General features: G+C 40.6%; 2 protein-coding genes across 6 annotated transcripts in view; one reads left to right on the forward strand and one right to left on the reverse strand.

Moving 5' to 3' along the window:
- GREM2 (gremlin 2, DAN family BMP antagonist) overlaps positions 1 to 6,915 on the forward strand; it is a 44,557-nt gene extending 37,642 nt beyond the window's left edge. Inside the window, exons 3-4 of one of the 2 annotated variants that reach the window (XR_004238793.1) lie at positions 786 to 3,955; positions 4,602 to 6,915. Coding sequence is in view for 1 of the 2 variants with exons in the window: in XM_032102217.1 (XP_031958108.1) it covers positions 787 to 1,293 (507 nt within the window). In the remaining variant the exon portion in view is untranslated. Of the gene's footprint in view, positions 1 to 785; positions 3,956 to 4,601 lie in introns of those variants that run through there. The other variant, XM_032102217.1, reaches the window with a different exon arrangement.
- A 1,055-nt stretch (positions 6,916 to 7,970) lies between these two features.
- Positions 7,971 to 13,572, reverse strand: part of FMN2 (formin 2) — a 166,291-nt gene continuing 160,689 nt past the window's right edge. For all 4 annotated transcript variants that reach the window (XM_032102204.1, XM_032102201.1, XM_032102203.1 and 1 more), the window contains 2 exons: positions 10,159 to 10,240; positions 7,971 to 8,786 (listed from right to left, as the gene is read on the reverse strand). In XM_032102204.1, coding sequence (XP_031958095.1) covers positions 8,760 to 8,786; positions 10,159 to 10,240 — 109 coding nt within the window. In that variant the 3' untranslated portion in view covers positions 7,971 to 8,759. The remainder of the gene's footprint in view (positions 8,787 to 10,158; positions 10,241 to 13,572) is intronic.

The raw sequence follows: 13,572 nt of genomic DNA on the forward strand, positions 1-13,572 counted from the left end.
CAAGCTTATGCTCTAACTTATTCCTTAACATCTAAAATAAATATTTAATCCTCTCCTGTTTACAAACCTTCTTAAACCATTTGCCCAAGAGGCCTTCAATTGTGAAGTCCTCAAAGTTGTGTTTAAGCATTTCCTCTTACTGCAAAAATAAATCCATCAAGGTTTTGACCTCACACAAAGACAACAAATACAAGCCTGTAAGTGCCATAAAAGCCCTAAGAAACTTCAGAAGCAATTTAAAATAATAAAAATAGTCTTTTTGACACCCCTTGCTACTTCTGTGTGGAATGAGGCCGGGCCTGGACTCGGGGGCTGAAGAGACAGGGGAGTTCACTTTGTGTAACCTGGTATTCCCTTCCCCTCTCCCCTGCTATCCCCAAATCAGCTCTCACCATCTTGGCAGGAGTCTCTTGAGCCTTTGCTAGCCAGGAGTTTGCCCAGCTGTTTGGCCCAGGATTTCAGAGACAAGGAGGAAATGTTTCTGGCTGAAGCTTCTGTAAAACCACCACTTCAGTCATCAAAGCATTAGTGTCCCTGAGGGGAAAAAGCAAGTAGTTGGAGAGTTTGTGGAGGCGTGAGGGGAAGCAGTGTGACTTTCCAAAGAGCCTGGCCTCTTCATGATAAGCAATCACCCTAGAATAGAGCTGATCTAGGAAAAGTGATGGGGTTATAAAGACGATAAGATCTCCACTTCTTCTAAAAGCATGCGTGAAGTACCAACTCCATTCCAATTCTGAGGTTTGGAAATGCGTCTCTCCTAACAGTGTCCTGTGTTGCCCTTGCAGGATGATTTGGAAATTTGCCTTGTCCGTTCTTCTGATGGCAGCGCTGGTTCGAGTGACGGACGCCAGGAAAAACCGGCCTGCAGGTGCCATTCCCTCCCCATACAAAGGCAGCAGCAGCAACCACTCGGAGCGGAGGCAGCAGCTGAACAAGGAGGTGTTGGCCTCCAGCCAGGAGGCCCTCGTGGTCACCGAGAGGAAGTACCTCAAGAGCGACTGGTGCAAGACGCAGCCGCTGCGGCAGACTGTCAGCGAGGAGGGCTGCATCAGCCGCACCATCATCAACCGCTTCTGCTACGGGCAGTGCAACTCCTTCTACATCCCGCGGCACGTGAAAAAGGAGGAGGAGTCCTTTCAGTCCTGTGCTTTCTGCAAGCCACACAAGGTCACCTCTTCGACTGTGCAGCTGGAGTGCCCTGAGCTGGACCCACCGTTCCGACTCAAGAAAATTCAGAAGGTCAAGCAGTGCCGGTGCATGTCTGTGAATCTAAATGGCTCAGGCAAACTGTGAGAACAGGCATGTAGCTGCTGCTTGGTGTTGCCTCCATCAGCTTTACTGCTGCCTCTCCTCTCCCACTGAGCAGACTGTCCATTTTGTTGGTTTGTTTCTTCTTTTCCTTTTTTTTTGGTGTTCTGTTTTCTTTCAGGAGGCATCTCTCCAGCAAGGAAAGTCTCCTTGTCACTTGCCTACTGGAATAATGCTTTTTCACGGGATGTGTTAGGCACTTCACCATAAAGTTGTATTGTATTTTAAATATCATCTGGCAGTTGAATCTTCTGGAGTGGAGCAGGCTCCCAGAAGTTGGGTTTGCTCATCTAAGTGACCAGTTGGCTGAATCCAGCATTAAATGTTTCCACTGTGTGGAGTAAAGCCCTCTGCCCTACACTCCAGTTCCCTCCACAAGTTGAGAATGCCTTCCCCGTGCTTTGGTCTGGAGCTTGCTTCTCTCACTTGGAAGTGCTGGGGTGCTGCCCAGGACTGGGGGACACAGATGAGGGAGAGTAACAAGGAGTAATGTGTGAAAAGCAAGTGAGACTGTCTGACAAGGCTTCTCTCCTTAAGATGACTTCAATTGTGCAATGACAAATGGTTCTGGGCTTGTTGTCTGAACGGCAGATCAGAAGCAAGGGGAAGAGGGTGAGGCGCTGGGTCAGCCACGGTGACCACAGAGCAGACTGAGGTTGGGTTCTGATGCTGTTGTGGTTAGAGTATATTGAACACATGGCCTCTGCAGCACTGTTTATTTTGTAACCTAGCTATAGTAAACAGCTGTTTAAAGTATTATAGACCTAGCCATGTGTATTTTTCTTGTGGCAGAGTATGCCAGCGATTAAAATATGTTAAGAGACTCGGTTGCTAGGTCAGCTGCCTGGCTTAAAATGGACATGGTTTTACTCTGCTTTTGGTAGGTTTTTGTATGTTAGATATGTGTGTTTGTTTCTTACTCCAAAAAGGACAACATTCATTTATGACCACCTATTTATGCCTGCTCAGACCAGGGAGGGTGGGAGGGTAGTGGGAGAGAACACTTAAGGGAATGATGTGTCCCCAAAGGTTATAAAAGCACTGTCACACAAAGGACAAAATTTGGTCATTGCTGGACTGAATACGAAAGCTACGTAAGTGTCACCAAGTTTTGGGAGTGGTGTCTCTCCCATGATTGGAAACCATGTTAATGTGTCCCTGTTAAAGGACAAACACCTCAGTCAGTGCTGCTGGAATGGGTCACAGCTGTGGGAGCGGGTAAAGAGTAAGCTGTAATTGCTACACTATTGGTGGTCCACTCAGTTTGTGAGACCTGCTCAGTAAGTGTTGATGAACACTTGCAGTTCATTTTAAGTCATACTACATTGTTATTGATATAGTTGATGGAGTTTAACATGTCCTGTATATCCCATTTGTTACAGTTCTGATCTGTATTAGTCCCAGCTGCATTAAAATCCTGTCTCAAACCAGCCCCTTCCCCCAAACCGAAGCCAGTGCGCACTCAGTTGTCTGAAGCTCACAAATTAAAAATGACATGCCGACGCCCTGTGCATGTCTCACAGTTCAGCATCTGCAGCGAGTGAAACCAGCCTGCTGCTGGAGCCCCTCCCCGCCAGCCTCTTCGCATGCAGCCACTTCAAGGGGTTAATATGTTCAGCACTGTTGCCAGCTGGGGCTTCAGAGCCACGGGTCTCCCTTATGTGACACAGGCCTCCCTAAGAGGCTTTCAGGACTGATCTCCACAAGAGCTCACCAAGCGGTTTACAGGGACTGGCGTGGGCAGGGTGAGGTTGGTCGGCTCTGACAACCATGTTATATGAACGGACGTCGCTTTTCTGCTGTGACCTTTCAGTGTGTTGGAAGTGCACAGGGAGGCTCCTCCCACAGGGAATGCTTTAGGGGCTGTTGCTGCTGCCCTGTGGCATTGTGCCAGCCCCAGGATGGGTACAATTCAGTGTTGTCTTGAGAGTGTGGGTGTGGGCGGGGTGCAGGGGGGGAAGGTGGCAATATAGTCTACTAAGACTCTGGGGATCTCAGTCTCCACTTGAAAGGAATGAACTGAAAGTCAGACGTTTTGGACCAGAGAGAGAAAAGCACCCTAATAAATTCACTTAAGAAAAATGTGCAAGAATCTTTACCTTTAAGCTATGCCCTGCCTGGGTTTTTCACCAGTTTGCAATATGAATATGCTGCAGCTTAAAGCTCCTTCTAGGAGCTGTGTTTATGTAAAAACTGAGTTGAGCTTGTAATGGTTAAAACTGTATTTAATTCTTGTTTTATAAATGAAAAAAAAAATGAAGAAATGCTTTAAGTATAATGTAATTATTTTATAGGTCAACTATTAAATTATAGATTAAATAATAAAGCTACTCTAGGGTTATATGGCATCCAGGTGTTTTGCTTCAATAGCTTGTGTCCAACTGCTCTCTAATCAGTATATTCTCCAGCTTCCTTTTCACCCTCCCAAATACAGGTGAATGATGGCTCACCCTGACAGCTTGGGAAAACCTAACTATTTCTCTGCTTGTCTCCCGCTCCCGTCAGAAGTACCTGGAAGGCAAGAGGGAAAAATAAAATGCACTAATCTTAGATTCTGGAGTTGATTCTGCATGCCCTTCTTCTGGGTGTTTTTGGTCAACTGACAAGCAAAGCTCCACCACTGGCTGAAACACTGCCATCATTTGCCGTAAGAGACGTAACTGACCTAAATAATTTTGCTTAAAATATATATAGATCCTTATGTAACAGGCACCAAACTACTCATAAGGGGAAAAAAAAAGTTACATCTTAAGATAAAGGTGAGCTTTAGTGGTTGTTACCAGCTCTTGAATAGGTACACCATATGGCACTCCAAACATAGGGTAGTATTTTAGGGTTTGTGGGTTTTTTTCCTTTTCCATCCCAGAGATAATGCAATTTCTCAAAGGCAAATTTCTGTGTGGAAAGGGAGTTATCACTTGATTGATGAGCCTCAACATGACCAGAAGAGGTGCCTGTGATGGGTCTTGAAAGAAGCAGGAGAACTTAGATCACAGCTAGCAAGGGAGGGCTATGTCCTTCATGGCACTACGCTTGCAGGAGCCCTTGTCTTCCCTGTCTCTTGCCCAAATCTTCTCACAGTTCAATGTTTGGAGACTTTTTTTTTTTTTGTAGCTGTTGCTTTAGAGAATTAGTGTTTTGCTTTGCCTTAGCTGCCTAGGTGTGGTCAGGCTCCCTGCTCAGGACTCCTGAGCACCTCCTGTCACTTGACTCAAAGGGAGCCTAGCATTCACTTCCTCGAATGCCCCTCTCTTCATTTCCACCCATCTCTTGGCCACTCTCCTTCTTTGCAGGTAATGCATTGCCCAGCACCCACCTGAACCTCCTCTGCTTGAGGCACGGCCCAGTCTCCAGCTCCAGCTCTCTCAGTCTGTTGCTGCCCGACTGTTGAACCATTGTACACCAGAGGCGTACGCTGTGATCCAAGAATCTCCCCCTTGTGGAAGCAATCCAAGAACAAGATGAGTCTCTCTGAGTAGGTGAAAATGCTGTAGGTCAGACGGATGCAGTTACTTCTTAAAGTGGAGAGGTGCTACAGGACAGGAGAAGGGAGGAGGACAGTGAATGTTAAGCTCAACCACAATGGGACTACCATGCTGGCAGGACCCCAATTTGGGGTTAGTGGCAAGTGAAATTTCTAAGAGCTTAAATTTGAGCAGCAGCTGGGAATAAATGAGACAACAGTGCTGACGCAATAGAGACCCTTTATCCTCAGAAAGACACCATTTTTTGAAGCAATGGACTTACTATTGGATGCTTTTACAAGTAGGTTGGATGAATATCATACACTGGAACAGATGGGTCTGTCATAAACGAGAATAGCTCAGAAAACCTGTTCTTTAATGAGAATCCTCTTGGTGGGTGGCAGACATGAACGGTGTGGGGCATGGTTTTCTCTTTCCTCCCTTTGCTCACTTGTTTACACTATCTTCACCAGTTTTCACTTACTCTGTCCATAGCAGTTTAAAATTTGTGTAACTGCAGTAACTGGTATAGTGGATTTGTCACAAATTTGGCTTTGCTTTTAACCTAGAGCCTGCAACAAAATAATTGCAATGCAATGACTTGCTATATGTTCTCTCAATGAAATTAATATTTGCTTCCAACTTTTTAAGCTGATCACTGAAAAACTGGGCAAGAAAAAAAGTCAGTCGGTGGAAGATGCCTCTAATTATTATTCCTACTGCCACAGTTGGTTAATACTTAACTATGTTTTGGAAGTATTTTGGGGTGATGAAAGGTACTTTAAAAAAAGCTCACCACTACAGTGTCATGATGTGACAAAGTACCATGCTTCTGAAAATTTGCAAGAAAACATGAATCCTCTTAGCTCCTCATAAAAAACCCAGATTGTTCTTGTCAGTAAGTCACATCTGCTGCTCAGGTATGAAAGTCCTTCTTTTGCTGCTGCATTTAAGTAACAGTGAGCGATACGTGGTGTTGGTTATCAACAAAGGCTCAGAATTTTGTCTGTGGGAACTGTTAAATTAGGGCCAACTCAAAGTGTAGAGTGCTTGATGTTGCAGTAAAGGGGGGGGGGATTGCAGTAAATGAGGGGAGTGAGAACTTCTTTAAAACACACCCAAACAAACAAACATCGGTCCCGAATTCTGTAAAAAGTTGAGTGTGCTGCTAAAAAAAGCAGAAGTGAAACTTGTGTTTGGAGTCCCCCGTGAGGTTCTGTGGGTCAGCTGTGGTACTGCACATAGTGGGCTACTGTGCATGGAAGTTTGAGACAGGCTGGAGAGAAGCTATATAAAAGAGAGACATGTTCAACCAAGTAGGTTGGGTCTGAGGAAAATGAAAGAAAAATCTATGTAGTGGTTCCATCAGCAGCAGTCCACCTTTGACACTTCTTCAGGGAGACAGAGGCTCGAAATAACCTCTAGCATACATGCTGCAGATCCTGTAGAAAGGGTATGTATGTATGTGACAGATTTAGCAGGTTGCTGGACAAAACACATGCATATATATAAAAGGAATATAATATACAGAAATTACTTTTCAATGCATATTTTTGCCCTAATAGCACTTTCTTGAGACTGTTACTTCAGCAGTGTTAGTAGGACCAGGTTGCTGGTCCTATGCAAGACTGGGAGGCATGCACATGCTGGAGAAGTGAGTTTTACATGGTCTCATTGGGTAAAGGATGCTGGAGCTCTCCCTACCACCACCTGGAGAAGTATATACATATAACTGGGAATTACTGTCTCTATCCTTCTAAAAGGCAAGCAAAGAGAGAAGCCTTGTTTCCTCTGATCTCTTCACAAAGGCTCTTCCTTGATCACAGGAGCCAGAATGGGATGTGGTGCTTAGGGAGAAAACAGTTTGTACCACACTACTGCCAAGACAGAGAGTGACAAGAGAAGGCAGTTATTTCATTATTATTCCTTTTATTTTCATATAAATTAACATTCTAAAAAAATTGGAATAGAAACACTAAATACAGTATTGCACATAGTGATCTTTGTTAGATGATCTATTATTTCATTTAGTATAGTAATATACATACTGTAGGTACTGAAGAGAACAGGAAGGCTACAAATGAAAACATGCTACTGTATCCTTGCACTTAGGAGCAAAGTTAGGAGGAAAAGACTATTGTTTACATAAATACAAACATGGATTTGAATCAGTGCCATTAAAATAGCTTTATTCTTTAAAGATTTTTTTTTCCATAAGTTAGTTGTAACAGCAAATAATCTCTTATTTTCTCTTCCCCAAATAGTAATGTTACTCCCATCAACACAAAATTTTAGAATTCCATTCTTGGTAATTTATATCCCTGCCAGAAATTATTAGTAGTACAGATTTTCATATAGGTTTATCAGCAACAGGAGACTTGCTTTTCACACAGTGAAAAAAACCATCTTTTCTAGTGCTTGGTATATGTGAAGAATAACAGATTCCTGAGGTCATACTTTGCACTTCCTTTTACGACACCCTGTAGAGTATATTAGCCTCTGAACAGCTCGGAATGTCTCTTGATGTGCTAGATTGGACAGGGAATAACACAACCCAGCAGGTTAGAGCTCATCTGCCTTACCCCAGTGTCTTTCAGGCTCCAAATCTGTGAGCACGTGCATCCAACTGAGTTGCACGCACGGTCTGGTTTCAGGAAAAATTAGCTTTGAAAGAAAAATGTTACCAATTAAGCTGGTTGGTTTGGGGCTCTTAAATAAGGACTGGATGAAGGGATTGCTATCAGTTGAGCAGTTCAAAACTGATACAGCAAATTCTGGATTGCAAATTGGAATTAAGCACGTGGTCTAAAATGGAAGCCCTAAGTCTTATATTTCAATCATTAACTCCTAGTCAGGGACACTGAAAGCCTGGAGGAAATGTCTGTAATTCAGTTAAGTGTGAAATTGATGTCAATTAGTTGGTAGTCTATGTTCTGTCACTAGAATTGGCTACTGTTTTCCATAAATGTCGTCTCCATGTGCATCTTTTAATGGCTCTCTAAAGGAGTTTTAAATTAACTGTAAAGCTAATTCCAGAAGGGAAGTCATGTACATATGGCCAAAAGCCTGACTTAAGTGATCCGCAGTTAAAACTATACTATACCTTCTAAAGTTCATGTAAAAGTATTAGCTGCTTTATATATTAATAAACTATAATAGCCAATTTCTCATACTCTCTATCATAGTTCTGTGCTTTTCTGTATTTTCCTGCTTTTCACTTTTTTCCTTTTTTTTTTTTTTTTTTTTTTTTTTTTACGATGCTGGATTTCTGACCCCCGTACCACCTGGCATTCACTATCTGGCAAAAGATGAAGTAAAAGTATGCTGCCTTATCGATTTTAAAGATAGTTACAGTAAACATCTTGTTCCACAAATATTTAGTCATGGAGGGCAACCAAACAAGTTGGGAAAGCATTGATTATACTGTATAAACAGCACTTAACGATTCAAAATACAAACTACAAATGCCAACATGAAACGGATACAAACAATTCACTAGGAGTAACATTTCTTTCCCTAATCTAAGTGCAGTGCCATGAAGTATTTGTGTTAGATGTTGCCAGTAGGAATGGAAATGTTTTACTGTACCAAGTAGTATTCTTATGAAGTTCAACTTAATGCAATTTTCAGCATGTTCGGAACTGATGCAGATGCCGCTTTTTAGGCATGCTGACTTGTCCTATTTGTAATATACCATATACTTTACAAAATACCATTTTCGAGTGGCAAAGGAGATACAGAGTACAGGGAAGGTGTTTCAAGTCCATACCTAGTCTGTTTCTGGGCACTCCATTAAAGTGATTACATTCGTGAATGAATGTACAGTAACACATCAGTTGGTGGAAAACTCTAGAGAACAAAACGCAAATTTTAAAAGGTCAAGGAAGCAAATGATCAGGATGATGTAGTTTCCTTCCCTCTCAGTCCCCACCCACAGGCATGTTGAGTTTTGGTAACCAGGTAACAATGGCTTTTGAATTTCTTCTCTCAGATTTTCATACTTATCTTTGCTTTCTGAAAAATAAAATAAATTTAAAAAAATAAGGAGAAAATTTAAGTGTACACAAAACCACCTCACACAAGTATGAAAAGCATAGAAATACATAGGCAAATGTTTGACTATATTTACTGTAGAACTGATTTCACAAATAAACTGAAGCTAGAACTGAAGTAGACTACAGCTGTACACTGCTTGTCAAATATTTTTGTTTCCTTTTCACTCATCAAATTTTCAGTAAGACTGAAGGTCCCTGTTTTCAGTGCAAATAAGAACTATACAGGGATAATTAACAAATAGTTATTTCTTAAAAGAAATCTCAGTGTCTTTATATACAGCAGGCTATAAGTTAGATGGAGAAATCCAAAACAATGTTTATTTTGGGGTTTTTTTTTGAAATAACAGGTTGATCTTGTTTTACCTAAAATTGATAAAATGTAGTTTATAATTCCTTACCAAGCTAGTACTCCATTTGCATTTCTTGTGGCACTAACTAGTCAACTCTCACTAATCATTCAAAATAAGGAACAATAAATGCAATATTACTGCTTCCTGTGTCAGATTATGTTAGTTAGAATACAGTAAATTACCACATGCTTCATCTACAAGATGTGTCACAGACAATATGACTACACAGCCATGACTACGAAGCACAAAAGAATTAAGTCATGTCTTGGGGTGGCGGGGGTAAGAGGACACAGGCACATTAAAAAAATCTAATATTTTTAAAACATAAATGATGGCCAGTTGCTACAGCTATGATTTAAATGTGAGGTACCAGAATAATTTTTCTGTAAAATCAGTCATGATCCTCCCAATGGTTAGGCAATCATAGGGGCAAAGTTTCATTGAATGGCCAGAATTACTCCTCTATTATCACAGAAGTTATTTGTTTTCAAAAGAGTGGTGAAAGCACAGTATTATCTTTTTCTAGTGTTTCTATTCCAAACAAATCCATATCAGTGGATCAGAAACCACTGTATTCGATACAGTGATCCAGCTTGAAAAATGTGTAACTAACAAAATTCTTCCTCACATTCCATGTCTGTAGAAAAGAGAGTGAATACAGACGGAATAAGCTGGAAGACCAGACTCGCCTTTCTGCCTTCTACGTGCATCCCACACCAAGACTGGGAACAACACAGATTGGCACGGTGGGGCAATAATAAACTGCTCTTGCTTGTGCTACATCTATTTTGAGGAGTAATATTCATAGGCAGATTTCAAGTTTGTTAATCTAACACCTTTAAGGCAAATGTCAAATATTAAAAAAATAAAAACAAAAAACCAACTCAGAACAAAACCATACATCAAGAATAATCTACCTATAAAATGCAAAGGGTAAAAGGTAGAATAAGTGATAGAAGTATTGCTACATTTTTTACTTACAATTCCAGAGTCATGTTTTGGTCTTATATTGTACAGCGACTTCCCCTTTTTCTGCCTGCAGACTTCCTCTGCTTCTTTGACTCTGAAGAGAGACAAAAATCTATAAATACTCCTGTAGACCAACAATATTTACAAAGACAATGCAGTATATAACTCACAAGTTAAGGCCTGAGGACACAAGTGGATAACTTTATTCTCCATATAGTCATTAGCATGCTCCACAAAATAGTACTTGCACTCCAGGGCTTTTGTAGCCATATCTGGCACTTACGTGGACAGGCATAATCAATTGCATAATCAATTCTAGTTACAAAAGCAATCAGTACTTTCTGCAGCTGAAGATTCAAATGTATGAGTGTTTAAAATACACTGGATGACATGAAGTTTACATTTCAGAGCATTCATGCAAATATTGCTAAGAAAACTCCTTTTTGTCACTGTTTAAAATAACTCTTCATCCATTCTAACCCTCAGTACTTCAGCTACAGTTTAAACAAAGTTTCTCACCAAGCTATGTTCTCTCCCACCCATTTTTGTTTGTATTTAAAATGGCAAAATAGCTTAACCTAAATTTCTAGTCTTTACTCTCTAACTTAAAAAAACAAAAAATGGAAAATTTCCCTGGAATAGGATGTTTAAACCAAGGTGATGCATGTCACTGCACCCATCTCTTTAATTCCAAAGCTGAGGAACCTCAAGGCTTACATGACCACTGGGGATGAATGCGCTTGGATAAAGAGAGGAGCAGGTTCTAAAAGTAAGGGTCCACTTCTTAGTGCTTCCTGACTTGACAAACACTACCAAATCAGGAACTTGTGAAATGCCACCACATTTTTGGTGAGAAAATGTCCTTTTTTGTCATGCAGATAGGAAACAAACTGTGAAAGGCAGAGGACTACATTCAGACTACGAACCTGCCAGAATCAAGCTGGCAGATTCAATGTCACACTGAAGTATTTCTTTACCATTTTCACTCATTTTATAGATCAACCTTGTAAATACACACGGTTGCTGAAACACTGACAATACAGATTTATGTTATGAATTCTCTAAGCTTCAAAGACTTACACAAGCACTTTCTATAAGAACATTAAATCATGTGAGATATGTAATTTTTTTTTTATTGAGAGATGATAATTTTATTGCTAAATAAGAAAGTAGAAAACAAAAATGTATGTCCTATATTGGCTTGATCTTGCCAAAAAAATGGACTTGAGATGGCAGTTAGTCTGACTTTTCACCATTATCCAAGAGTGAAAAAAAGAAACAAAAGTTAAATGATATTAAGAAATCATATGTCCTTGGCTGGTTCCTTGCGGTTCATCTCCAGACCACTTGTATGTCTGTTATTTCACTGAGGCTACACACGGCAATGTGAGAATCAGACTTTGTGTTACTATTATTTTTGAATATTTTTATGAGTGGTAAGGGCCAAGATTTTGAAAATAAAACTCCAGCTGAGTCTGCTAAGCATATTATAAAAACCGCCTTCACATTCATCTCTCCTCTATTCAACTTCACCAGACACACCTTGTTCTCTTCATAAGTTTCAAATTTATACTTTCAAAAATTAATTTAAATGTCAGTTCTTTTCCAGCACATCCACAAGTTGCCTTCTCCATTTGATGGCCTTGTATGTTGTCAGTGTGGGGAAACCTTCATGTGCACAGGTGGGGGGGGGGGAAGCTTTGAAACCTGTTACTTTCAAGCTGTAATGCTTTCTCTGACCGCAAATCAGATAGACTGCTGCAGCATAATCCAGAACAAAAATGTCAAGCAGCCAAGTAATTCACCTTTAAAATGTATTTAAATAGATTCAGTAAAATTGGCAGCCAAAATGTGGTGATAGCTTCAAATAGAAACTTATGGGAATGATGCAGAATGAAGCAAAATTCAAGGACATTTTCTTTTCCCTACAACATTTTTTCTTCTGCTTCATGTCTACTTTCCTCCAAAAGAGGAAAAATATCTGTGACATTGATCTTCCCATGATCTTTTCCAAATACTCAGACACACTCTAACCTATCAAAAGCCACTTTACAAAGTCTGATATAAAATAACACATCTATAATGTAATTTCCTTTTTTTCAAATACAAGTATAGCTGGCTCCCTTCACTGGTAGACATCATTTAACTAAAAAAATGAAATCTTACTTGGGAGTAAATTAGTATCAAGTCCTAGGGAGCTATTGAGCTCATCTAAATGATGGTTTTATCAAAGCAGTGTAATATATGCAGGTATTCCAACTACTCAACATGCAGATGGCAGCATATGTAACTTACAAAAATATTTACCAAACCAGTTCACACAGATCTAGATGTTATCCTTGGGAAATGACAGGGAATCTTCAATTCCAGTCTTTGTCCCACCTAAATATTCCCCTTCCAGGATGGATTACCCACTGCTGGCTAACGTACCAGGTCACAAGACAACACAGCTCCCTGTGGGTCTCATGTTAATTCAAAACAAAAATCCTCACACAGTAAGGAACGCTTGATAATGCAGTTCTTTTCTACAGAGCAGGTCCCATTAAGTGTCACTGTCAGTGTAACATCTCTACATATTCTGCTTCAATTAGAGAAACAGCTGTTTAGAGAAAGGCTGTCTCTGCTTGAAACAGCGAGATGTTAGTAACACGCCACTCTGTGAAGGAGGAAGTCAGAACTCCTGTGTCCCTTAGATAGCACTTCAAAAATGATCCACAACCTCCAGACTGATAAGTGACAACCTTAAGCTTGTGTTACCCAAATTTCCAGGATTATGTAAGAGGTGCTGGTCTCAATAGTATGGTTGTGGTCCTCAAGGTTTTGGGAGCTTTTATGAAATTCCTTGGAGTTTGAGCCTATTTATTCATACCAAGGGAAATACAGAAGATACATTACTCCCTAATGTACTTAAAGCTGAGAGCTAGCAACCACTTAGTTCCAGTTCCAACCATATCACTGACTCACTGTGTGGGTTTGGGGCAGTTCACAGCCTCCTGGCTCGCATCCTGCTCTCTGTGCAGGAAGATCCAAGCAGTTGGATAGACCCTCAGTGAAGCCCATGTGACCCATACACATGCCTCTTCAGCAAGAATGCCCTGAGAAATGTAAAGATAGCACACCAAAGGTTTGTTTCAAGGAGGCTTAGCTTGTGACCATGTTAAATCTGGAAGCATGGAGAACTGTATAAATCTACAGCTGTATCTGAAAAAGAAAAGCCAGTAGACTGGTGAAATAGAGGTGAAGGTAACCATTAGCCTTCCACAGGGCTAAATCATAAACCAGTGAAAGTGATTATCAATTTTTACAATGTGCAAGTGTATTTTGTGAAGGCTGATTGTTCAGCTTAATTAAGATTTTGTTAAATGTAAAAATAAAATAACTTAATCCTTCTAGAAGAGGAAAAGGATGTGTTTTGATAGGAGGATC

Source organism: Corvus moneduloides, chromosome 3 (genome assembly GCF_009650955.1).
Source record: "Corvus moneduloides isolate bCorMon1 chromosome 3, bCorMon1.pri, whole genome shotgun sequence".
Classification (NCBI taxonomy): domain Eukaryota; kingdom Metazoa; phylum Chordata; class Aves; order Passeriformes; family Corvidae; genus Corvus; species Corvus moneduloides.